Source organism: Astyanax mexicanus, chromosome 7, assembly GCF_023375975.1.
Source record: "Astyanax mexicanus isolate ESR-SI-001 chromosome 7, AstMex3_surface, whole genome shotgun sequence".
Classification (NCBI taxonomy): Eukaryota; Metazoa; Chordata; class Actinopteri; order Characiformes; family Acestrorhamphidae; genus Astyanax; species Astyanax mexicanus.
Window position 1 is genome coordinate 14,168,891 of NC_064414.1, and position 27,976 is coordinate 14,196,866.

The following is a 27,976-nucleotide window of genomic DNA, read 5'->3' on the forward strand; positions in this document are numbered from 1 at the left end:
CAATTCATGCTCAAAACCCCTCCAATGTATCTGAATTATAACAATTCAACAAAGATAAATTCCTCCAACATTCGTCCACAAAGATGTGAAATACCTGCAAGTTACCGCCCACATTTGATTGCAGTTGTGGCACAACCAAATTATTAGGTTTAGAGGGCCAACACTTGCTCACACAGGGCCAGATGGCTTTGAATAAATATTGGTTTGAATGCTTTTTATTGTTACTCTTTTTTTATTATATTTGTCTAAAAATATAAGTAAAAACAAAAAAAATGTAGGGGGAAACTATATTTTCATATATATATATATATATATATATATATATATATATATATATATATATATATATATATATATATATATATATATATACAGTGTAACACAAAAGTGAGCACACCCCTTACATTTCTGCAGATATTTAAGTATATCTTTTCATAGGACAACACTGACAAAATGACACTTTGAAACAATGTAAAGTAGTCTGTGTGCAGCTTATATCACAGTGTAAATTTGTTCTTCCCTCAAAATAACTCAATTTACAGCCATTCATGTCTAAAACACCGGCAACAAAAGTGAATACACCCCTTAGTGAATGTTTCTGAAGTGTCAATATTTTTGTGGCCACCATCATTTTCCAATTACTGCCTTAACTCTCCTGGGCATGGAGTTTACCAGAGCTTCACAGGTTGCCATTGGAATGCTTTTCCATGTCCAAGCTGGGCATGTGCACTCAGCTTCTTTGGACGACCAATGTGTTCTCAGAGGACTCTTCTCTTTGAAAATGCCGAATGATAATGCTTTATGTAGCGCAACAAATTGTCTTTTAAGATCCTCAGAGAGTTCTTTGCCATGAGGTGCCATGTTGGAACTTTCAGTGACCAGTATGAGAGAGTGTGAGGTCTGTACCCCTAAACTGAAAACACTTGCTCCCTATGCACACCTGAGACCTAGTACGAGTCACATGACATTTTGGAGGGAAAATGAGAAGCAGTGCTCAATTTGGACATTTAGGGGTGTAGTCTCTTAGGAGTGTAATCACTTTTGTTGCTGGTGGTTTGGACATTAATGACTGTATATTGAGTTATTTTAAGGAAAAAATAAATTTACACTGTTATATAAGCTGCACACAGACTAGTTTCATAGTGTCAAAGTATCATTTTGTCAGTGTTGTGACAAACACTGTGAGGGGTGTACTCACTTTTGTGACACATTGTATTTATAGTGGACCAAGCATCAGTACCACACAAATCAAATATACACAAAAATAAAACTGGAAAAACCCACTGGAATGTTGACCAGTCTGTCAGTCTGTGCGGGTTGTAGCCACAGGGTGATGCTTAAGAGGGAGTTGTGGGACATGGGCATCTCCTTTAGTCATACAGGCCCTTCAGTCATGCCCTCCAGAGGTAGACCTGTGGCATTACCTGTAGGCTGAAGATGCTCCTGGTGGACTGGCACATGCTGGATAGGGCTGAGAGACAGGCTGGCATAAGGCAGATGGCAGTCTGTATGGAGGAAGGGTGGGTAGTACTGGCGGTAGCAGATGTAAGCAAACAGCAGACCCATCACACCCCCAACAAATGCATCTGTGAGAACAATGATCAGAAGGTTAATAAAAATACTAGCACGATCTTATTACAATCAAGAATTTAGTATTATTTCTTTGTAATCTGATAGCCTTAAAAAATGGTTAATAAAAAATGCATTATTCTATATGAAAATTTATCACGTGCGTTTATTCATGATGGTGCTTATTTCATGGTTCAGCGTTCTTATTGCTATTGTTATGTAATTGTTATTATCAACCAGAGAAGGATCGGTTCACCCTATGTAGTCTTTGGAACTTGCAGGTTATTTTATTTAGCCATCCTTCAATCAGATGATTAGATTTATAGCTTGCTAGCTATTAACGCCGTATTGGTGACTACCCAGAAATGCTACATCCATTGCAGAGTAAAAAGAGGTTTCAGGGACATGTGCTAGCCTTCCCATTGCTAGTGCTGGGGCATTACTCGCCTATAGCCCCCACTCCATGACAAATGCCACTTCAAACTTCACTCTGCAGACCAGGAGACTCACTCACACCAAGAAGATTAGAATGTAATGTTTTGAATGAAGGTTGAAATGAAATGAATCTTTATATGTGTAAATATAATGATTACATATTAGTATGATCACAATATTTGAATAAAAGGATATGTTTATTAAGGAAAATTGTATGATTGAAAGGAGGCTCTAGTACCTATGGTACTTCCTTTACCTGGCTTTTTAAAATTTAATTTAATGTAACAAATTTTGCATAGAAACTTGGTTTTATAGTTTTACAATTAAAAACGCTGTTATTTTAAATTAATTAAGAGTTCTACATGTGGAGTAACATATTGACCATATGTTATATTAAACTTGGTAAGAGTTAATTTAGCAATTATAGTTTTACTGCAAATGTCTAGCAGTTATCAATCTCTCTCTGAGACAAACACTATCTAAAAAATACCTCTGCACTTTTGCACTTTCACTCCTGCCCCCAACTGTTTCTGATTTTGCGTTGTAGTACTTAAGAGAAGTCTAAATCTGTCAAAGCAATATTTAAGTAAAGTTATGCTTTTTTCTATTCATTCATTCAAAAAATTACCAGAAAAGAGCAGTTCTACATATCACACTGCCACTATCACACTTATGATCCCCTCTACTTATAACAACCTAAACTGTGAGCAGTAACCGAAGTAACTCTGATTGTGTTTTACTCTTCATTTTTATGCCACATTGATGGAAAACTTTTAGAAGGCATTTTCTGATTGTGTCAGGTTTAATTCATCATTAGGGGCCCTATTTTAACGATCTACAGCGCACTAGTTATTTGTGCTTTGCAGTTGGATTTAGGGGTGTGTCCTGTGTCTTTGGTATCGTGAGGGCGTGAAAAATATGCCTTGCGCAGCTCCAACGGCACAAAGGGTGTGTTTTAATTCCCTTAATTATTCATGGGTGTGTTTTGGGCATAACGTGAAATAAACCAATCAGTCAATCCATCCCCTTTAAGACACAGGTGCGTGCTGACTTCTGTTCATTCCTATTTAAAAGAGCACATGAACTGACTGCGCATCACGCTGTGAAGATAAACCAGTGAAGAGAAGAGTAAAGTTATTTTATTTATTGTTCTGTTTATTGTTTATGTAAAAACTGGGTTTGCAACACTATATATTAAACAAGCAATCGATAATATACACTGGAGGGGGACCCTCATTTACAATGCCTTTGAGCATTTATAGTTTAAAAGGGATTAAAAATACATTCAAAAAATATAAATAAAAACTGACATTTACTATAGACGAATAAAATATATAGGTAAAAAAAGAAAAAATAGGGCAGGTCCTTACTTATTTTAATTTAACTGAACTGAGTTTTATATTATTTGTAGCCTTGCACTGAATTCAATGCTGAAAGAGAGAGAGAGAGAGAGTGAGAGGAGCAGTGCATTTTGCCTGATTTCTCTTGATTAATTAGTAAATATCAGTAAATCAGTAAATATGTAGCTATAGTAAGTTTAATAACATGAAAACTTAAAAAAATAACATTTGTCCGACCTTATTTATTAAAACGTTTTTTTTTAGAAGAAGGATGTTGTTCTGCGCACAATGCCGAGCGCGCTGCGCCAAGCTCCACTTTGCCTGCCTACGACATTTTAGAGCGCTGGAGGAGATTTTAATTAATGAATTAATATATTTAATATTTTAATAAATTTGCCCTGGTGATAAGAAACTAGTTCTAACATATAGCTTTATATTTCTATCTATTTCAAATTTTTTAAGTTTTATATAATATAATTGACGGACAGCACCAGACGCCGACAATGTGTTTTATTTTTCAGATATAAAAGTGAATTTTAGTTAAATAATAGCAAGTTAAATAAAATACATTTATGTTTAGTCAAAGTTCTTTTCTCTTTTAATTTTTAATTTCAAAAACTCCAGCATTTGAGTGAGAATAAGCATCTGTTGAAATTCTTAAACAGCAGAATGGCTGTCTGCTATATTAAATTACAGTTATTAAGCCTGTGTACTAAACATAAATATAAATCCTTAATACAACTGAATTTAGACGTCCTTTCAGAGGATCAATCGCGCAATCCGTTTTTTCACCGCCAAGATAGAAAAACACCAGAAATTTACCTAAACACACCATATTTCCAGACTACCACTCCAATTAGCGTTAATATATTCCAAAAGTTCATTGCTATTTTAAGGACGCGTGCGCAAGGCGTAAAAATAGACTGTTGACGGGGTGTGGCAATGTGCCACGCCTTGCGCGGGGTGTACAATAGGGCCCTAGATGTCTCAGAACTGCTTCTACAAACCATCATTTAACAGCCAGACAGAATCAGGCCTGTACTGCAGAATGAGCTGCTCTCGGTTAGATGACACCCAGTGGGACGCACAGTAAATAGGCTTGCGAGCTCCATCTACCCCCTGTTGGGTGTTTCTTATGCTGTTAAAAGATCCGACAACAGAAAGGGAATTTTTGGTGCTTCTTCTATCACTTTTTTTCATCTCCGCCCAAACAGCTAAAAAATAATAATAATGTCAAATGAATGTTAATGCTACACAATTTAATTTAATTTACATAATTTAAATGAGGCAAGTGGTTGCAGATGATTAAGATACAATACAATACGATTTACAATTTAACATAAATTGTGACAAACCTAAATCTATGAACAGGAAAAAATAATGAGCACCAATGCCTCTACACAGGAGTAATGCATGATACACCCACAAATATAAATTTACCATGCTCCATACCGTGCTCCAAAGTCAAAGATCACCTCCACTAATATCATTTCTAATTGAAACAGTCATTAAGTTCAGGGCATATTGTCAGGACTGAGTAGAGAGGGGCCCATGAAAATCCTTGTGATGTTTTTATTATTGAATGAATGAATTATTTATTAATTAATCTTTCAAATATATTTCAAATATACATTTTTAATACTCAAATAATTCATGATATTGCCAAAGCCAATGAATACTCATGTTAAATAACTGTGATCTCAATATCAATTAAAAATAATTGTAACTATGATTTTTGCCAGAGATTGTAAACTTTATTAATGCTTTTTCATTTTAGATGAATACCCCTTTTTTTTTTTTTACTTTGTTTTGCTCACGATTTTCGTGTACTGGCATTGATAAGGGCCCACTGACATTGAGAGTGAACAAGGCCCAGAATTTGCTGCTACACCCCTGTTTACTGTATATGAAAGAAAAACAAAGTCAAAGGAAAAAAGTTTATAAAACTGCTGTTCAGTAAAATCATAGATAAACCAAAGACTTGGCAGAACACCAGGTCATAAGAGCCCAAAATCTAAAACACTTTTTTTAGAGAAAAAAAAAGTAAAAATCTGCATACCATCTTCCATTCCTTTACTCAATCAATCAGTCAATCAATCAGTCAATCAATCAACCTTTATTTCCATTAGGTAAATACATTGAGGGTAACCCTCATTTTCAATGCAGAATGTAATGCAATAAAAGACATAAATATTTAGAATAAAAAAATGTAAACACAATTAAAGAAATAAAGGACTAAAATAACATCACAATTATAAAAAAGTAAATGAACTAAAATAAATAAAAATAATAAGTCACAAAAATGCATAAAAAAGCAGATAAACTGCTTCCTGATTGTCTGTCGATGAATGATCGTAATGATGCTTTCCGGTTGTAAGAGTTTGCAACCTAATGTGTTACTTGACAACATGTGTAATGCCCTGCTAAGTGCAGTTCAGCCACTGACCTAATCTTAGAGCCTCTGTAAAACAAAATATCCACCAGAAATCTGATTTACACCTATAATTATTTACACAAGATATCTAACTAGTTAGTGTACACAGAATTCTTTTTTTTTAAATGAGTAAATAAAAAACACAGATAATAGAAATATATGTTAATTAGCTAATTTGCACTGTTTACTGAATTCCACTTTTTACAAAGTAATGGCTTTGAATTGGTACCTCATTAAAAAAGACCATTGGATCAGAGCACAAAAATGATAAATGTTCTAAACATACACACCTGCCTATTTCAATTTTGCTAGGTGCGCCTGTGGGAATTGCGTCAAAATGTCCACAAACGCAAAGAATGTGTGCTGCAAAGAGATTCCTCCGGTAATGACAAATATGGCATGGCTTTGGTTGATACTATTTGTCAACAAAGTTTACTCATGTTGTTTACATTTACGTCTGACTTCAGCTGGTTAGAAGAATGGGTGACCCCAGTACCCCAGTGTTCTGTATGACCCTAACAGTGTTGATTTAACACTGCCAAATTTCCTGTGTACTTCCTTCAAAATGCACTGAACAGAGCTGACTATGGCCCCCTGAGAGACATAAAAGGTAAGATAAATCATCTTTAACCTATATAGGAAAAAAAAACTTTCCTAACTCCTAATGCCAATATACAAAACAAGGTCCACTGTCAAATTAAATAACTTATTATATTTACATAGAGTACAATTGAAAAATAATGCAAAACTATGTAAAGAATTCACAAATTTCTCTCTTTGCCAGGCGATGCAGACACCTGGCCTACAGATCGTTGACTGGCTTGAGTTGTTCTGCAAATCAGAAGGGAATTTTCAGACACAGAGGGCAAATATGTCGGCTTCAGGGCTGCTCTTGGCTAAAGTGAGAGAGCTTCTGTCAGTGGAGTATGGTAGAACTCTGAGGACAGGTCACAAGGAATAGGGATCTTTTTGAACTCCTCCAAGTAGGGATGGGGACGATGTCATCAAACACCACAGCAATCAAGTTATAGACGTAGCCTGGATGCAAATATGTACATAATGTCACCTCAATATGTAACATGTTATATGTTCATTTTTTTCATACACAGAAATAAATATTTTGTGGTTGAGTTAGTTACAGTGTGTTGGTGCTGATTTTACTGGCTTTACAATGTGTCCTTCCTTTTTGGCCTTTGGGAAATGCAATCTGTACTTCAGTATTCCTTGAATTGTTCTTGCCTGAATGCAACCAGCATTTTCATTGAAATGCTGCCATATAAAGTCTGAGAATCCCCCCCAAACAAAACAGTGTAATGACAAGTCACTATCTTACCAATATGGGTCATATCCAAACCAACAATAACAGAACATATTTCGGTGCAGATTACATTTTCTAAATTAATTATAGGCATTCCCTGTTAAATCAGAGTGTCAGTACCTCACACATGGTGGTAAATAAATAGATGTGTCAAAACATACCTGCACAACATTCCAATCAAAGTGAAGACCACACTTTAGGGTGTAAAGTGCAAAATTACACTGTGGAATTTCTCCAGGGTTGAGGTCTGGTACATTGAGCCTAGCCTCTCAACATCACTGAAGACCCTTCTATTGATAAGTATCTTCTCCACTTTGTGGCTTTGTAACCTAGAGACGTAAAGCATGAAGTGAATTCAAAATGTATGTTGTCACAAAACAATAGTGTACAATAGACAACTACAAACCTGGTTGAACCCACTTCTCTGCTCTGCTCTGACGAATTGGATGTTGGCATTGTGGGAAGAGAGGATTGTTGTGGGTGTGTTTGTCTTGCATGTTGTTCACCACAGATGTCCATTTAACGAGTTTCTCTGGCCCTGAGAATGAGGAAGTTGTCACATCCTGGTCTCGTCTCGTGTCTGTGTGTCTTCCCCACGTGACCTGTGCTCCCCTGTGTCTCCCGTCTCAGTACTTTTCCACGTTTCTCATTTGTTGCTCTGCCCCTTCCCCAGGTGTTTCTAATTATAGTGTTTCCTGTTTCTTTAAATAGCCCTCCTCTGCCACTATGTCTCCGTCGGTCTTTGCACCTTCACCTGTCGTTTGTCTCTCTCAGTGTTTAATAGTTTTTCTCAGTGTTTCCTTGTTCTCTCATAGCCTTAGTTCCTTGTTTATTTCTTGTTTTCTCGTTTATAGTTATTTTCCTTGTTTATTTCTAGTTTCTTCCCTTATATATATTCCCTGTTTATTTATTATCTTTATCTCTAGTTGGCTTAGCTTATGTTCTTTTGTTTCACTGGTTTGTTTTGGTTTTTGGTTATTCGTTTATCTTTGTTACATGTTTACTTGTTCCTCGTTTCCTTGTTTCTTTGTTATTTATTTAATAAATTATTTATTTATTTCGCCCTTACCTGCACTTGTGTCCGCTCTCCTCGTCTCCCTGCCTGGGTATTTCATGACAGAATTTGCACACCGATACGAGTGGTTCCTGATTTTACGATGCCACTTCTTGACCACCTAGCAGTCTTTTTTAGCTACTTTTCGCAATTTTTTAGAAAGACCTTTTGATCGCAAAAGTGCTTGAATGACAGATTAAAAACATGTGTGTGCTTCTAAACATTCAATCCTAACAGGGATATTGTTGCTGCAATACAAATTAAAGCTGCAATGTTTTTTTTTTATGTTGAACCAAAGTATAATAATTACCCTTTTTCAAATGCCAGACATCATAGTAGTGGATTATATTTCTGTCACAGAGAAATGTTTGGATCTGTGGATAACAGTCAACTGCAATGTTATCAACTGCCACACCACTGGACTCCAAAAGCTGTAAGCTTCTTTTCAGTTCCTCTTTCTCTATGTTGTGGCTCCCTCCAACCTCATTGCTCTGTAAACACAAAACAAAAACACACTGTATTTCATTGGCAAGCAGTTAATGAAGGTTTTAATTTGTGTGTAAAAGTATTTGTGAGAGTGAAAGAAAAAAGAGACACTGATAAGATGTGCATTGCCTGTATTCGTTGAATGTTGATGATGCTGTTGGTCTTCAGATTCATCACACTGTAAGTTCCGTACTTGGCAGAGTGGCCTGCAAACACAGAAAGGTTTTTATTATTAGAACTGTCACATTACATTTTTTTTTTATAAATTAGCAAGCTATTGTCTTTGTTAAAACAGAATATGTGTCACAATATGTTACAGTGAAGCTTATCTGGTGAATCTGCTCACATGTGCCCTCCAACATGTGAGGGAACATTATGAGGCATTTCTCTCACCACCAAGACTTTCAGAAAGGTAAACCCTGTTTGTGGAGGCAGGTTAAGCACGTAACGTAGCGCAGCTCCGTTAGCTAACCTAGGCAGTTTGATATGTCTCCAGTTTAGTTTAGAGTTGTTTAATGTCTAAAAGGGATCTATGTAATGATCATTAGCTAAGATATTTAGGTTATATTCGCCATCCAGCCGACAGACACGTTTCATTGAATTTAATATACTATTAATTTAGGTGTTAATACACGTTAGTCGATTAATTAACATACAGAGTAACAAACACCTTTCGTCTCTTTTTAACCTTTATTGTTTTTCAGAAAACTCTGAAGGCATAATTTTGTCAAAGAATTTGCTTAGGTTGTACAATTTTTAATGAAGGTATTATTTTTACCAGCCATCTTCCTCTGATAAGCTAAAGTGAAAATTCCATGCGCGAGCATCAGTGTTGCGCCAATTTTGTTTTAATTCAGAGAATAACTTTTGTTTACAAGCATTTTATTTTTTACTCAGTAACGGGGCGTTTTCCAATGTAGCAAAGTAAATTACTTGTGTCAAAATGAACTTGAGTAAAAGTAAAATTTCCTATTTTAAAATCTACTTTAAAAGTTACAAATTACTCATTAAATCTACTCAATTTCAGTAATGTAAGTAAATGTAATTCATTTCTTTTTACCTCTGGTATTTATAAATATAAATGTTCACTTGGGCTTCATAGCACTGTCTAGTGAGCAGCATATAGGCTAACAAAACTTTTCCAATTAAATTAAATAATAATATTTTCAAAACCCACCAGAGACCCCAACAATCTCAAGTCCCTCGAGTCTCTGTAAATCAGCAGGGATTTAAGATAAAAGACAGGGAATCCTAAAACTTTTCTTTCTAAAACTAAAATGTTGTCATAAGCCCTAGTTCTAAAGCAAGCAGTCTATCAGCATTAGGGCCAAAAAGATCCTGGGTCAGACCAGGAACTATAATGTATACATGTGCCAGAAAATGAATACTGTTAAATGTGGTTGTATAGTAAACATTGGGTCAAATGTATGGTGTACTTTACCTTTTTGACTTTTGAAATTTGATACCTGGCTGCAGACAGGACAAGTTTTAAAAAAAGTTCCATGAGGTTCTTCTATGCATTTAGAGTCTTTGTATCCATGTGTAGCTGTATCATCAGCTGTATCAAATTACAAAATAGACATACAAAATGTTAGTTCATTAAGCATAGTATTAATACAAAACATTTTAACATAAACATGGTCATATAAGTTTAATGAAAGGCCAAAACACATACGCAATCTGTTATGATTTTATTACACTGCTTATTGACTGCGCTGGATCATAGGTGGAGGACTGGGGTTCAGTTGGTGTTGTGCAGAGGTCACTTTCTTCTTCTTCCTCCTCTTCATCTACCCAAGGAACTTATAGAGCACAGAGTGAACAGGCCCTCATGGTGCATCCAAAGGACTTGTGGCAATACTTGTACTCATCATAAAGGATTCTGTTTGGATACCTAAATTAAATTAAGGTTTGTTACTGTCAAGGTACAAGATACTACACATTCATCATTTCACATAATACTGCAATGGCCCAGAATAAACAAACGGAGTTTAAAACAAACTCTTGCTTTGTACGAAAGGATCTACTGTATTAAAGTCTGGGGGAAAGCATGCAAAACAATTACAAATTATTGTCTTGTTCTACAGAAAAGGACTGTAAGAAATATCACTAGAAAACATTATAGTCATCCATCAAATGAAGTTATTGAAATTCTATCATTTAGTTGACTTTTATATTTTATTGTTTATGTATAAGGCTCATACATTACCTTCCAACATCCAATTACAGTTTGTTAAGAAAGAGAGTTGTTATAATCTTAAGGGGATAGAGATGTTTGTAAAACCTAAATTTTGAACTAGTTTGAAGGAGCAGTGTACTTTAGTTCAAGAAATAAAATTATAGAGTAATGTGGAAAGTGATGTCAAAAATGCTAGATCAATGTGTGTGTTTAAAAGAATGATAAAAGTTGGTTTGTATAAAAAATATGAAATAGTATAATGTGTAACTATATAAACTGTTGTTTGAGAAGGTTTTGATATTTTTGTTTATTTTTGTTTTTGTTTAGTTCAGTTTTTTTGGGGGAAAATTACTATTGTTCTAAATTATTTTTGGGATAAAGGGGGCAGATATTATCAGATTTTTTCTTCTTTCTGCTGCCTTTCATTTTATTGGTAATTAGTTTTTTTTTTCTTCTGTATATAAAATGTATTTTGTTTATAATGAAATGAATAAATCTTCCAAATAAATAAACAAATACATAAAATAAAAGGATGTATCTAACAAAAATTCACACCAGAGCAAATTAACTTCACTATCAACTTTTTAATCCAGCTTGCAAGCAGGAGCGATCCAAACAAAACACACAGAGAGCAGCAATCACACCACCCCAAACAACTCAAAACCCCCACCGTGTCCAGATATAAGACCCCCACTATAAATTATGCATTAATACAAAACACACAATTACAACTAAACTTGCTGTCTCACATTACTCACGTAGTGGAAAAATAGAAACGTCCACATTTCCAAAACATTCTAAGAACAAAACAAAAAGCATGTTTGAAATCACCAGTAAACTTGTATCTATATATATATATATATATATATATATACATATATATATATATATATATATATATATATTTTGTTTTTTTTTTATAATTTAAACAAACAGTATTGGCCACCATCCTTTTATCACTACTGGATAACAAAGTCTCTGAAACGAGCAGGCAAATTAACTGGCCTGCAACCAAGAGATTCTTAAGCATGAACACTGTTCTGTGAGGAACTAGGGGTACAGTCCTCAAGTAGTGCAGTGGTGTCCACAGCAGAAAACTGCTGTGTAACACGGGCAGTTCATGTGGGGAGGTATGACACTGAACCTGTTTTTGGCCTAGACGCTGTGCTCCACCAGCAAAAACAACTGATGGTAGGTCATTAGATGAAGTTGGCACTGATGACTTTAGCAAAGCATCAATGGAAACTTGCATGTCAGTCTGCTAAAAAAGAGAAGGAGGACCTACTGGATCAGCTTTACTACGTGGGCATGCAGGCAACAGGTATGGTTTGAGGTGATTATGATGCACAAATTATGATTTGTGTGCCTCCATGTGACAAATCCTTTTGCTTTACCGCATAAAGCACCCCATCACCACTGGTAGACAGGATAGCCTAACTGACAATATAAGGGCTTTTTCAGCGTGGTGCCAATCTGCATCTGGTATGTGTTGGATCATTCAGCCAAACAGACTCTCTGACCTTGTATGACACGTACTTTACATTTTTGTTATACTGTGTTTTTTGTTGGACATGAGTCTTAACTGCGTTGTTCCTGTAGGATATACTCCCTTTTTCTTCGAGCATGGATGAGAAGCAAGATCCTGTGCTAGTGGGAACACTAGTGTTGTAGGACAACTGGATGGAACATCAGGTCCCATGGCTCAGTTTGTGGGTACAGACACGCAAGTTGGTCCTTTAGGGTGCAATTGAACCTTTCAATTAATCAGCTTCAAACTGCCTTCCTTGGTCTGTATGCAGCAATTATGGAACACCATGCTCAGTGATGCATGAACACACTGCTTTAAAATGATTTGTGCAACAGTTACATCTTCACAAAATATGTAAAATAAACATGAATATCAAGGACATATCTGTTCCAAGTAGTGTGTCAGGGAACTCAGTAATGTCTGCAGACAATTTTTGGAATGGACGATCAGCATGAATTGTTTGCAGTGGGGCCAGATTGTAAAAACTTGCTTAGATCTAGACTGGCATGCACTAAAGATCTGATACCAAAATTTAAGGTGTGGGAGTCTAAAATAAACTTGCTTTGTACCAATGGATGTATCTAACACAAATTTACACTAGAGCAAATGAACTTCACTATCAATTTTTTAATCCAGCTTGCAAGCAGGAGCGATCCACACAACACACGGAGAGCAGCAATCACGACCCACACAACTCAAAACCCCTACCGTGTCAAAATAGACCCCAACTATAAATGATGCAAATAACACAAAACACAAAATTACAAATAAACTTGCTGTTTCACACTAGCACAACATAAATTAAAATAAGTGTCATTCTAAGTCATTCTAAAATCATTCTTTTTTTGGGTCAATAATAAAACACTGAGATAATGGGAAGCTCAAAATCTATTTATCCAGTGTTTACTTCAGCTGGATTCTGCTTTTTACCAGTCCCTGTTCAGAAATGTCCTCTCCTTCACTATTTAGACCCGAACAATGTCCATGCAAGGTTAAACATAAAATTTTGTTGTTAATGTAATAAATCGTGGTTTAACGCTTAGCTTAGGATACACAATATAGGTTCAACAAACAAATGCTACGTCTTTGGGTAGCAGCTATCAGGCTAGTGGGATCATAGATCTGAGTGCTAGCCTTCCTCAGAGGTGCTCATTCCTGGTCCAAGGGATTTCAGATGTAACACAAGTCAAGAATGGTAACTAACCTGTTCTGGAGGACCTAGATTACCTGAATCACGTGTGTCAGATTAGAGAAGATAAACCATACAAGGTGGTAGCTAGATCTCCAGGTGTATGAATAAGTACCCCTGGCCTAGCTTGTGCCTAGTTCATGTATGCTAACATGCTAACGTGGAGAATATGAACATACTATTTAGTAACAAAACCATTGGGAGTAACTGTTGCTTTTACTTACAGTCTTGTGAGATGGCAGTCAAATGTTATGACGATATATATCCAGATTTTAATATCAACCTTAAAGCAAAACCACTACTGTAGGCACCGTTAGTTGGAGAAGTCACTACGGTCGAAATGATTGCAACACTGGTACTGTGCCATAGACAAATTCTAACCACTTGTTCCTTAGCTCTGAGTTACTGGGAAAAGCATATAAAACAGGAACAAACTTGTCTCGCCATGCTTCTAGCAATTTTAGCTCCTATCCGACGATTCGGCAGTGCTGCATGGCTTCAGCTCTGCCTGTGGGCGGTCCCAAGCCAAAGTGAGCAAGGCCAGGAATACTTTTTTATCTGGTTGACATAGACACCCTAATGTCTCTCTGATCAACTGTTTGTTTTTGAGGCCTTTTTTTTTTTGACTGGCTACTGCAGACAAGGGAGGCTGAGAAAGTTTCATATGCAGTATGCATATACAACTCATAAAGACGTATAGTATTACACAAAGAACAAAATAATTTGGATTTTGGCAGAATGAGACCTTTAAAAGTTCAATTGCAAATGTTATGTTTTTGCAGAAAAAAATTGCACTAAATTCACTCCATAAAAACACAACCCAATCAGTCTGAAATCAAATCTGCGAACTTAATGCCCTCAATAAAGTTACAGAGAAGCTATATGCTGCAAGAGTTGCCAAAAGGTCATCAGCGCTAGTTTTTCTTGACCTCTCAGCAGCTTCTGACAGTCAATCACAGGATCCTGTGATCCACCGCTGATTTCTGAAATGACCACTGGGATGACCACACACTGACCACAACAGGAATCATTTGCTTCTTAACTGTCACTTTCTAAAGTGGAGTCATTCCTAAGTTCTTTTACTCTTAGTCCTGTCCTGTGGAGGTTCTGGGTTTGACCTATGCCACTCACTGGACAAATGGTGTAAATTTGTTTGCTTTCACCCTTACTGCACCATGTGAAGCTTGTAAAGCAGTGCAGCATATCTGGCAAACTAATCGACAAATCACCTATAATACAAGGCAAACCCACAGAAAGAACAAAGTTTTTTTACTGTGGTTGGCTGCTTCCATTCTGACAGCAGTTATCTTATTGGAATCAGTTGCTACCCCTGAAGCAGAGATCACATGAACAGGGTAGCAAACTTTGTTTTGAAAGAAACTACCCTTCTGCAATTGTTGCTTTAAATTATGTTGCTATAGTCTTTCCAAGACCATTTCAAACTGCTTAAAAAGAGACTCAAAAGTGGAAGAAAAGATCACAATATCATCCAAGTACAATTATAGAGACTGAAAGCATTTGTCTCCAAAAACACATTTCATAAGTCACTGAAAGTTTTTTGGTGTATTGCAGAGACAGAATGGTGTATGATTGAATTCGAATAGGACCAAAGGGATGCATAATGCAGTTTTATGCTTATCCTTTTCAACCATAAGAACTTGGTTATATTTACTTGTCATGTCAAGAGTGGAGAACAATCTAGCACCAGCCAAAGCATTCAGGGATTTCTCAATCTGTGGTAATGGGTAGGTATGCTTACTTGTCCTGGCATTCAAATGCCTGTAGTCAACACAAAAATGCAGGGTGCCGTCCTATTTCTGGACCACAACAATTGGATAGGAATAGGGGCTACAGCTTACTTTTCTCTCCAGAAGCTCTTAAAAGTAAGCCTTAACTCGACACTCTCTCCCATCCTTGGAGGACCTTCACAGCACTCGTTGCCTAAGGAGGGCCTACAATATTATAAGACAGGCAGGCAGACGTTACAGACAACTTACATCAAGGACAAACCGTTTGAGAGACAGTTTTTACAGCAGGGCCAAATCTCTGTTAAACAAAACCATATAGTTAATTTTTAGGCAGATCTGGTTCTGTTTAAATGGGTTCAGTGCAATAATTCATGCTGCTAAAGGAACTTTGTTCAATAATTCCTGCTGCAGTTGTATGGATTGAGTATAAAGGATAATTTTATACTTCCATAAAGGGGGTGTCAATTTTCTTGCATAATTGTACATGTACAGTGTGCAATGATGATAAAGATTCATTCATTTATTCATTCATTCACTTTTTAGAACCTACCTATGTTTTAGTAGGGGACAGATCTATGTGTCTGTAGTTAATGAGGAGACTAGGCATGTGTGGCTATCCCTTTGCGCTGTGTTGGGAAGTGTATTTTGTGTAGAGCCACAAGCTAATACTGAAGTAGTGACAATTGAAGAGCGTGTAGAAAATTAAGAGAGCGTTGCTGTTATACAGTCACTTTGTTAGATCTTGTCTTTGGCTAAGAACCAAGAGGATAAAGCCCTACTCCAGCAGTATGGTGAGGGTCTTAACCAAAGTTAAAGTGATCTTGGGTGTACCACATTGATCTAACATGAAATCCAATTGACTGATGATGCTCCAGTTTGCCAGTGCTATTGCAGGCTTCCCGCTTCCCAATATGTTAAGGCTTACTTTTAAGAGCTTCTGGAGAGAAAAGTAAGCTGTAGCCCCTATTCCTATCCAATTGTTGTGGTCCAGAAATAGGACGGCACACTGCATTTTTGTGTTGACTACAGGCATTTGAATGCCAGGACAAGTAAGCATACCTACCCATTACCACAGATTGAGAAATCCCTGAATGCTTTGGCTGGTGCTAGATTGTTCTCCACTCTTGACATGACAAGTAAATATAACCAAGTTCTTATGGTTGAAAAGGATAAGCATAAAACTGCATTATGCATCCCTTTGGTCCTATTCGAATTCAATCATACACCATTCTGTCTCTGCAATGCACCAAAAAACTTTCATTGACTTATGAAATGTGTTTTTGGAGACAAATGCTTTCAGTCTCTATAATTGTACTTGGATGATATTGTGATCTTTTCTTCCACTTTTGAGTCTCTTTTTAAGCAGTTTGAAATGGTATTGGAAAGACTATAGCAACATAATTTAAAGCTACAATTGCAGAAGGGTAGTTTCTTTCAAAACAAAGTTTGCTACCCTGTTCATGTGATCTCTGCTTCAGGGGTAGCAACTGATTCCAATAAGATAACTGCTGTCAGAATGGAAGCAGCCAACCACAGTAAAAAAAACTTTGTTCTTTCTGTGGGTTTGCCTTGTATTATAGGTGATTTGTCGATTAGTTTGCCAGATATGCTGCACTGCTTTACAAGCTTCACATGGTGCAGTCAGGGTGAAAGCAAACAAATTTACACCATTTGTCCAGTGAGTGGCATAGGTCAAACCCAGAACCTCCACAGGACAGGACTAAGAGTAAAAGAACTTAGGAATGACTCCACTTTAGAAAGTGACAGTTAAGAAGCAAATGATTCCTGATTCCCGGTGGATCACAGGATCCTGTGATTGACTGTCAGAAGCTGCTGAGAGGTCAAGAAAAACTAGCGCTGATGACCTTTTGGCAACTCTTGCAGCATAAAGCTTCTCTGTAACTTTATTGAGGGCATTAAGTTCGCAGATTTGATTTCAGACTGATTGGGTTGTGTTTTTATGGAGTGAATTTAGTGCAATTTTTTTCTGCAAAAACATAACATTTGCAATTGAACTTTTAAAGGTCTCATTCTGCCAAAATCCAAATTATTTTGTTCTTTGTGTAATACTATACGTCTTTATGAGTTGTATATGCATACTGCATATGAAACTTTCTCAGCCTCCCTTGTCTGCAGTAGCCAGTCAAAAAAAAGGCCTCAAAAACAAACAGTTGATCAGAGAGACATTATTGTGTCTATGTCAACCAGATAAAAGAGTATTCCTGGCCTTGCTCACTTTGGCTTGGGACCGCCCACAGGCAGAGCTGAAGCCATGCAGCACTGCCGAATCGTCGGATAGGAGCTAACAATGCTAGAAGCATGGCGAGACAAGTTTGTTCCTGTTTTATATGCTTTTCCCAGTAACTCAGAGGTTAAATTATTGAACAAAGTTCAATAATTATTGAACTTTTAATTATTGAACAAAGTTCCTTTAGCAGCATGAATTATTGCACTGAACCCATCTGCCTAAAAATTAACTATATGGTTTTGTTTAACAGAGATTTGGCCCTGCTGTAAAAACTGTCTCTCAAACGGTTTGTCCTTGATGTAAGTTGTCTGTAACGTCTGCCTGCCTGTCTTATAATATTGTAGGCCCTCCTTAGGCAACGAGTGCTGTGAAGGTCCTCCAATGATGGGAGAGAGTGTCGAGTGATCTTCTGCGCCGTATAGATGATGCCCTATATGAGCACTTGTGGGCTGTGGTACAGCTGGAGAACCAGAGAATGCTCTTCACTGAGCAGCGGTAAAAGACAATCAGTCTCTTAAGTATCCTCAGGAAATAGAGATGCTTCTGTGCCTTTTCTCACCAATGTTCAGGTGTTAGAACCTCATTGGAGATCTGCATCTATATATGCCCCCTGGAACTTGAAGCTGGTGGTATGGAGTGCTGTTGTTATGGCATCTTCTGTTGATCTATTCACTCTGTATGCAAACTGAAATGGGTCAAGGGTAGCTGGGAGGCAGGACCTGATGTAAAGTCTCACCAGTTTCTTAAAACATTTCCTAATAATTGGTGTCAGGGCAACTGGTCTGAAGTCATTTAGCCTGTTGATGCTGGTCTTTTTTTGGTGTCAGCACAATTGTGGCTGACCTTAGACATGGTGGGATGAAGAGTTGAAATAGAGAAGCATTAAAGATCTTGGTGACGACTCCAGTCAGCTGCTCTGCACAATCTCTGAGGACCCATCCAGTGACTCCATCTGGTCCAGCAGCCTTCCTGGGATTCTCCACCTTCAGTGTGTTCCTCACCTCATATTCTTCCACTGTGAAGCTGATGCCACTGCAGTTAGATGGTGGAAGTGCTGCTGTTTCAGATTTTTCCATTTCAAAACGTGTAAAGAAGTCGTTCAGTCTTTCTGCCAGAACTGGGACATCATCTGCTTTTGTGGTGTTGCAGGGCTTGTAGTGAGTGAGATGCTGGACCCCCTGCCAAACTCGCCTTGAGTTGTTGGTGCTGAAGTGGTCCTCTATCATTTGTATTCCAATGTGGCTTTCCTAATCCCCCCTGTACTGCGCATCATCACCAGACTTGAAAGCTGACCCTCTGCCTTCCCGACAAACCTTGCTATATGGACTGGCTGTTTGCAATGAACACAAATCTGAAGAATCATATTGGTAAATCTGTGCAGCTTGATCCAAGGATGCCCCATTCATAGGAGGTGGCTGGTTAACCAAAGAAAAATTAATTAATAACAGATCTAACTGGGCTTGCTGTTTTTTAAGACACTCCTTCAATTCAGATATTTTCATATTGGGTTGGGCTACTACCACAGGAGTATGTGCATTTCCTTGTGTGTGCACCTCATACTTACCTTCTTCCACCCAACTAATACCAATACTGCAAACAGCCAAGAAAGAAAGATCAGGTTTCACTGTAAATTTTAACTCCCTCCAGAGCAAGCCATCCCAGACATGCTCAATAAATTGGTCTCGTACAAGATAGTCAGCATTTGCAATGGGCTGAGGTTTTGATGTTTGATATTTCTATGAGAGGTAAAAGAGACACTGCATGAAAAAAAAACCTCAGACCTATGAATGCCTTCCAACTTCGCACGTGTGTTCTACAAAGTCTTGGGAACTAACCTGTTTCAGGAGGGGGAAGGGAGGGGGGATAAGGGGAGTGGTCAGACAGTGCAGAGCTGTGTAATTTGCTTTGTCTCTACAGCATTGCATAAGCAAGGAGGATAGATATTTATTTCAATTTTATACTTTATTTTTTAAGCTTCTAAATCTGCACGGTGTAATGTATATCATAATTTTATTTATTTAATCATTGTTGTATATACACCTCAAATCAATGACATGAGAATTAACATTGTTGGAAAAAAAACACAACAAATCTTAAGTTAAGGTAAAAGCTTTATTTAAATAACAATTAGTGAAAATAGCCAATATCCTGAGAACAGTGCAGTTGGTTCGTTTGGTTCAGTAGAAAAGTGCGTCAGATGCATGGCCTTCTCGGAGTCATAAACAGTTGGTGACAGTTTGTCAGAATAGAGTCTGTGATGAGGGGTCATGTACTCAGGACTCTGCTAAAGTCTTTATTAAAGCCTTGAACACAGGTTTGGGAGCTCCTGACTTTGGACCAAGCAGGATGACCAGAATGACTAATGTGGATGACCAGCATGATCAAGCTTTGATGACCAGCATGAACTATCTGGATGGCCAGCATGACCAAGCTGGATGATCAGCATGACAATTAATACTGACAGAATGATAGAAAAGACCAAGCTATATGACATGAGCAAGCTGGTTGACCTGAATGACCAGCATTACCATAAAGACCAAGCTGCATGACCAGCATGACAAAGCAGGATGGCCAGCATGACCATAAAAAAACAAGCTGGTTGAATAGATTGACCAGTATGACCAAGCTGGATGATCAGCATGACAATGAAGTCAAAGATGGTTGACAAGCATTACCAATCAGGATGACCAGCTTTACCATAAAGACCAAGCTGGATGACCAACATGACCATCTATCCCCCGAGTCAAACAAAAACGTTGAAAAACTCAAACAGTCAATCTAAATAACTTAACCTATATTTAAAAAATCGTATCCAGACTGTTGTACTAACACGTCAAACCTAAAGATTGGTTTACTTAATATTAGATCTTAGATTCAAAGCAGTTATAGTGAATGAAATGATAACTGATCAGAACTTCGATATTCTGTGTCTGACAGAAACCTGGATTAGGCCAAATGAATATGTAGCATTAAATGAAGCCACCCCTGCAGGATTCAATAATATACACAATCCGAGATTGTCCGGTAGAGGAGGTGGGGTCTGCATACTTTTTCGAAATACCTTAGTTAGCAATCAGAAACACTATGATAATTTTACTTCTTTTGAGCTTCTTTACACAAGTATAATTCATCCAGTTACAAAAAAGAATGATTTTTTTTATTAATATCAGGCCACCAGGGCCCTATCTAGAGTTTTTAAAAGAATTTTGTGATTTTGTTCACAGACTTAGCAGTAAGTAATGATAAAGTGATTATAGCAGGAGACTTCAACATTCATTTTGAAAAATTGGATGATACATTAAAAAAGGCATTCACATCGATTTTAGACTCAGTTGGTATTATTCAAAATATAACAGGACCTACTCATTACTGTAATCATACTCTGGATTTAGTTTTGACCCTGGGTGTGGGCATAGATAACCCGAATATTCGTTCTCAAACCTCCGCAATTTCAGATCATTACCTTATTTCATTTAAATTACATCTCAGTCATAATATACGTACATCCCCTAGCTACTCTATAAAACGTGCAATTACGCCTTTTACAGCCCAACAATTTACAGATAAGCTTCCTGATTTATCAACTCTAATGTATTCTCCTGTAGAACCAGTAGAACTAGATAAACTAACCAAAAGTTTAGAAAATACCTTTCGCTCCAATTTAGATGTTGTAGCACCCCTTAAACACAAAATAGAGAGACAGAAAAAGCTCACACCGTGGTACAATGATCAAACTCGTACCTTAAAGCAGTTAGTACGAAATTTAGAGCGTAAATATCGATCAACTAAACTATCGAGTTTCAATCTGCGTGGAAAGACAGTCTTGTTAAATATAGAAAATAACTTAATAAAGCCCGCTCAGCATATCTGGCCTCACAGATGGAGATTAATAAAAATAATCCTAGAGCTCTCTTTAGCGTTATTTCCAAATTAACTAAAAAACAGGCAGGTACTGAACCTCAGATTCCAGCCATTCACACCAGCAATGCTTTTATGGACTTCTTCAATAGTAAAATTGAAAACATTCGGGATAAAATTAAACAGATAAATATTACATCCTCTGTCATCTGGTCTGGCTGATTTAGAACAAAACCCTGTCACTGAAGTTAGGTTGGAAGTCTTTAACCCACTTCCACAGCTAGAACTAGAGAAAATTATCTCCTCTTCAAACAGCACAACCTGCACACTTGATGCTGTTCCCACAAAATTACTAAAGCAGGTACTACCAGATATAATTAAACCTCTGTTAATGATAGTAAACTCATCGCTCACCCTAGGCCATGTACCCAAAGCCTTTAAAACAGCTGTAATTAAACCTCTGATCAAGAAACCAAATCTTGATCCTAGTGTACTGTCTAACTATAGACCTGGAATATTATATTAACAACTGTGTGGACAGAGTGACATCACAAAAAACAATAATAACTTTCCCTAACCAGAAGCCCTGGATGAACAGAGAGGTTCACCTCCTGCTCAAAGCTAGAGATGCTGCCTTCAGGTCTGGAGACCGGGAGGCTTACAGCTCTGCCAGAGCTAACCTGACGAAAGGGATCTCTATGGCCAAGCACTGCTATAAACAGCGGATTGAGGAGCACTTCAGCTCGTCTGACCCCCGACAAATGTGGCAAGACATACAAACCTTGACTGACTTCAAACCACCCAGAACTGTTCCATTCACCAGTTGTGCCTCACTCCCTGACGAGCTAAACCACTTCTATGCTCGTTTTGATCGTGGGAACAAGGTGGTATCATCAAAAAACAATCCTCCAACCCACGATCACCCACTTACACTCTCCACCTTGGACGTTCGTCACACGCTGAGTAGAGTAAATGCACGGAAAGCAGCCGGTCCTGATGGTGTACCTGGCCGGGTGCTAAGAGCTTGTGCTGAGGAGCTATCTGGTGTTTTTGCACACATTTTCAATCTGTCGCTGGCCCAGGCATCTGTCCCAACCATCTTTAAGTCTGCCACCATTGTGCCAGTGCCAAAGCACTCAACTGCTTCGGCCCTGAATGACTTCCGTCCTGTTGCACTCACCCCAGTCATCTCCAAGTGTTTTGAAAGACTAGTTCTTTCTCACTTGAAAACCTACCTGGCTGCTACCCTGGACCCACATCAGTTCGCCTACCACAGCAACAGGTCAACTGAAGATGCCATTTCCACAGCACTTTACACTGCACTGACCCACCTGGACTGTCAGAACTCCTATGTCAGAATGCTGTTCATTGATTTCAGTGCAACATTCAACACAGTGATCCCTTCCAAGCTGATCTCCAAACTCAGTCATCTGGGCATCAGCACATCCCTGTGTAACTGGATTTCAGACTTCCTGACTGACAGACCCCAGTCTGTTAAGTTAAGACAACCTCTCCTCCTCACTCATCACCCTGAGCACTGGTGTTCCACAAGGTTGTGTACTGAGCCCAATCCTCTACTCCCTGTTCACCCACGATTGCATACCTGTTTATGGTTCTAACACCATAGTCAAGTTTGCAGATGACACCACAGTGATAAGCCTGATCAGAGACAATGATGAGGCGGCCTACAGAGATGAGGTACAGAACTTGTCTTCATGGTGACAAGACAACAACCTGGAGCTTAACACCCAGAAAACCAAGGAGATCATCATGGACTTCAGGAGGTCTAGAAGCCAGGCCCACTCCCCCATCTACATCAGTGGAGCTGCAGTAGAGCAGGTGACCAGCTTCAAGTTCCTCGACATCCACATCTCCAGTGATCTCACCTGGTCTCTGAACTCCTCCGTCCTGGTCAAAAAGGCGCAGCAGCGTCTTTACTTCCTTCGGAGACTGAAGAAAGTTCACCTGTCTCCCAGGATCCTGGTGAACTTCTACCGCTGTACCATTGAGAACATACTCACCAAAGGCATCTCAGTATGGTACGGCAACTGCTGCGCTGCTGACCAAAAAGCACTTCAGCAAGTAGTGAAGACGGCCCAGCGCATCACAGGCACCCAGTTACCCTCCATCCAGGACATTTACCACAAACGCTGCCTGATCAGGGTGAGGAACATCACCAAGGACGTTTCTCATCCGAACCACAATTTTTTCACCCTCCTTCCATCTGGAAGGCGTTACAGGAGCCTCCGCTCCTGCATCAGCAGACTCAGAAAGAGCTTTTTCCCTGAAGCTGTAATTATGGCGAACACTGCACAGATACTTTAACCTCACACTACCACTCTACATTCATGAACTCTGCATATACACTTTAACATTGCACTCCCTAGCTGCATCCTTGCACCCTCTGTACTATTATTGCACTTTATTTATATTTGCCAACATATTATTATATGCTCATTTATACAGTAGTTTGGTATTTATTCCACTCATGTATATATTGTCTGTATACAATACAGTATTACACTGTTTACACTGCTCTGCACTTTATACCTTAAACTATATTGCTGCTACCTGCACATCCATATGTTCGGGACTCAGACACAGTCTCAATCTTTAAGTCTAGACTGAAAACTCACTTGTTTAGTTTAGCTTTTGGTAATTAATGTTTTTCCCTTTAGATAAGGCTGCAGATCCAGGGGTTCATGGACAGAGGGAATTGTGGTAAACTGAGATGCTGGTGCTGCTGTTCTCCCACTTCTCTTAACGCCAATCATGGTGCCAGTTTAAGGACAAAGTTCCGCCTTTCAGGAGAAACAGCCAATCAGCTTGCTGGTTTTGCAGAGCGCAGAGGAGGTTCAGTGTGGGGAAGCCCCCCCACCCCGTCGCTGTGAGTTCAGGCAGCTAGTCGGAGCAGCTGATGTTAAAACATATCTGGATATACGGAGATTTTTCGAAAAGAAAGGTAACCATGTAAAACTGTAATTACATTGTTTCTGGAGCTGTTTCTGCAGGTTAAAAAGACTTGTCTCCCAGTCATAACAGACAGATCAAACCCATTTAAATGTTAAGCCTGCCCTGATGTACCTGATCAGCCAGTAACTAATTATTTGTTTTTACTTGTATTTACTAATTTAGGATTGCAGGACTTACTGTAACCTATAATAAACAAAAATACAGTTAGCTAACTAGTTTGCTAGAAGCTGGATGTAGTGGATAGCCAGAATTTAGTACATTACTTTATGTTGGTAGTTTAAAACAGTTTCTGAACTCTGATCACTTCCTCTAAATTGTGTGTTTTCCACCAGATCCAACTGATCAGCTAATAAACAATCCTTTACTGAGTTTACCTGTTAAAATCCCTTAGCCCACTGTGGACCATAACTCAATCATTATGTAAATCCAGCAGTGTATTAGACAGAAACAAGTGAATTGTTTACATTATTACATTGCTAGATGAAATCCATTGTTGATGTACTGTTTTGCATACTTTATTGAGGAATGGATTCATTGATGGAATATTACGGTGGCCGAGAAAGCCCAACGCAGTGCAAATTGAAAAGCGCTGCAAAAGCACAAAACACATCCATCAAAATTACAACACAGGCGCAGCAAATAGAAAAACGCGCTGCAACTAGAAAAACACGCTGCAAATAGAAAAACGCGCTGCAAATAGAAAAACGCGCTGCAAATAGAACCCCAACACAACGGAAGTGAGTCACAACACAACGGAATTTTCCCAGGGGACCTTAAAAGATACTGTACCAGCTAAGCTGCGTCTTCAGTAACGTCTCGGACTTCACTATGTGTACAAAGGACAATAAGTGGCAAACAAGGCGTTTTGTGAAGCAGAACTTTTAATAATATGCACACAGCCGTGGTAATCACAGGTAATAAACATAACTTACTTTTCAGAAGCTTGTTTGCCACTTATTGTCCTTTGTATACAGCTGGTACAGCATCTTTTAAGGTCCCCCGGGAAAATTCCGTTGTGTTGTGACTCACTTCCGTTGTGTTGTGGTTCTATTTGCAGCGTGTTTTTCTATTTGCTGCGCCTGTGTTGTAATTTTGATGGATGTGTTTTGTGCTTTTGCAGCGCTTTTCAATTTGCACTGCGTTGGGCTTTCTCGGCCACCGTAGAATATATCTGGTCCATGTCCTTTAGTAAAAGCTCATTTGGCAGAATGTGTGCACCCTTTGTTCAATTTTAAATCCATTAAATAAAAAAAAAACATAAAAGAGTGTATCCCTGACAGAAAAGTGAAGAATTAATATCTAGAAAAGTGTTTTCATTTAGGCTGTATTATAAGAATTACATATGTAGGAATGTCCACAAAATTTCAATGTTAACAAAGGTAGGCCTATTAGATTCTGATAATCTAATTGTAGTTTGTAAGTGTTTCACATGTGGTTATTTTAGATTTCCTGTCAACCTGTCTTAAAATGTAAGGGATACTGAACCTCAGTTGGGCTGGTGAGACGGCTGAAAGTGGGCGACGGAACATTTCCCTTATTTTTAAATTAAAAACTTGACAGGTATGCAAAAGTAACGCAATAGTTACTTTTACTGGTAACTAGTTACTTTTGTAGTGGAGTAACTCAGTTAACTATAACTAATTACTTTTTCAAAGTAACGTGCCCAACACTGACTATAACTGATTTTCTGCTTTTGCACCCCCAAGAGGCCAATCAATACACTATTTTAATAGGTGATAGAAACCCCCACATATACATGTAGGGTATGAATATAGTGCAGATTGGTGATTGTTTAGCCTGTCAAAAGCCTGCTAGAATCTGATTGGCTAATAGCAACCACGAAAATTTACATATCAAAATTTCCTTTGGTATACCATTAGGACATAGGCCGAAGATGAAAACTGCCAATCCAGAGCTTGATAGCTTGTATGGTTAATGGAAAACAGATTTCTAGCACTGGCTCCGCCCCTACATAGATTGACAAGGTACCTCAGAATCATGTTCTGATCAAAGGTCTGAAGTGGCATTAATGTCAGTTTAAGCATTCAAAAGCTAAAGCTGTCAGAGTAAATTTGAGTGTGCCACGGTAAGACTAATTTGCATACAGCATCCATATTGTTCACAAAGAGCTTAGCCTTTTTTTATTATTATTTGCCATAAACCAAGGAATCAATTCCTGAAATAATTTTTCTTCTAGCTATCAGGGCATGGGAGTTACAAGGCCTCAGCGCTGTTGGCCTTTTGGTTTCTTCTGCCCAATCACTTCTATGGCAGAAAAAGAATAATAACTATAATAATCAGAACAATAACAATAGGGTTCCTAGCACTGCATGCTCAGACCCCTATTAATAATAATGATAAATAATATTATATATAATTTATTTTATAATTCATTTATTAATTTATATTTATACATCTTACCCTTTCTTTTCTGGCGCTTGAACTCTTTACTGCTGTAGCTGGAGGTAGTAGCTCAAAGTATTTCAAAGTTGGTCTAGAATGATAAAATTTTGTTAACAATAAAACACACATATCAACACTTGCACCCAAACAACCAGCCAAAACATGCACACGGAGAATTTACGGAGAATTAATTATTTATTTTACCTCTGCAAATGTAGGCTCCCCAGAATAGATTTCACTAAATAGGAGGTCACTCTCTCATTGTAAGGTGAGCATATTCTGTTAAAAAACATATATAAGTATATATAAATAGTTTAGAGACGACAGTTTGTATTAATCACAGAAGACATGCTGCTTATCTATATTAATCTTACCCATGTTCCAGATCATATTTTCTGCAATTTGCTTCACTGTGCAGTCCTCTTGCTATTTGCTATTAAAACAAAAAGAAAACCTGTTACTTTTGCACATAAAATAACAAATAAATGTTGAACTAAAATATCATGGTTTAATGTCTACTGTACATTTAAAATGACCAGATGAGCTCGGTCAGCTGCCTCTTAGCTTAGCTTTAACATAAAAAATATGTTGTACTAAAATAAACAACAGGCATGTATAACTTATTTTTGTTGTTTGTTCGTTTCTAAAAAATACAATGAAAAAAAAATGATTTGTGTAATTTTAGATGTTCAAAATCACAAGAAGTGATCATTCTTACCGCAGTTTTAACAGTTTTGTTTGTTAGCTGCTCCTCCGGGACTGAATGCTGGGGAAACTCTTCTGTGAGTCCGGTGAGCTGCACAGATAAATCAGTGATCTGGAAGGACAGTCACTGACTGCAGTCAGACTCTCTCGCGCTGTATGCGATACTGGAACGGTTTGCGGTAGATTTTTAAACTGAAAACGCCTGGTATGCGATTGGCTGAGTCGCCAAATCGTGCAGCCATTACCCGACGTGTGATTGGACAATCCTGCAAACACGTAGCCAAACAGAGCTGGTTTATGGAGACCTGCTCACTTCCTGTCTCCCTGTTTTATCCCACCCGCTAGGGGGAGCCACGAGTGAGTACTGTATGAATGGAGGTGAATGGAGCTAAATGGCTAAAAACTCAAATTATAAAATAGTAACTAACTAATAACAGAATGTTCCTGTGACATTGGAAAGTAGAATACAGAATTTTGCTAGTAATGTTTTTTCCTCTGATTTAAAACGC

The 27,976-nt window shown here is 38.0% G+C and overlaps 1 protein-coding gene and 1 long non-coding RNA gene across 2 annotated transcripts in view; both read right to left on the minus strand.

The window, feature by feature from the left end:
• Positions 1 to 387: 387 nt before the first annotated feature.
• plpp4 (phospholipid phosphatase 4) overlaps positions 388 to 27,976 on the minus strand; it is a 234,351-nt gene continuing 206,762 nt past the window's right edge. Inside the window, exon 7 of the mRNA XM_049481547.1 lies at positions 388 to 1,586. Coding sequence (XP_049337504.1) covers positions 1,375 to 1,586 — 212 coding nt within the window. The 3' untranslated portion in view covers positions 388 to 1,374. The remainder of the gene's footprint in view (positions 1,587 to 27,976) is intronic.
• On the minus strand, positions 8,766 to 27,941 carry LOC103041733 (uncharacterized). The gene is made up of 7 exons (XR_002649783.2): positions 27,481 to 27,941; positions 27,137 to 27,195; positions 26,967 to 27,041; positions 26,781 to 26,853; positions 10,312 to 10,530; positions 10,078 to 10,194; positions 8,766 to 8,842 (listed from the first exon to the last, which is right to left on the minus strand). It is a non-coding gene; the product is annotated as an uncharacterized LOC103041733 (long non-coding RNA).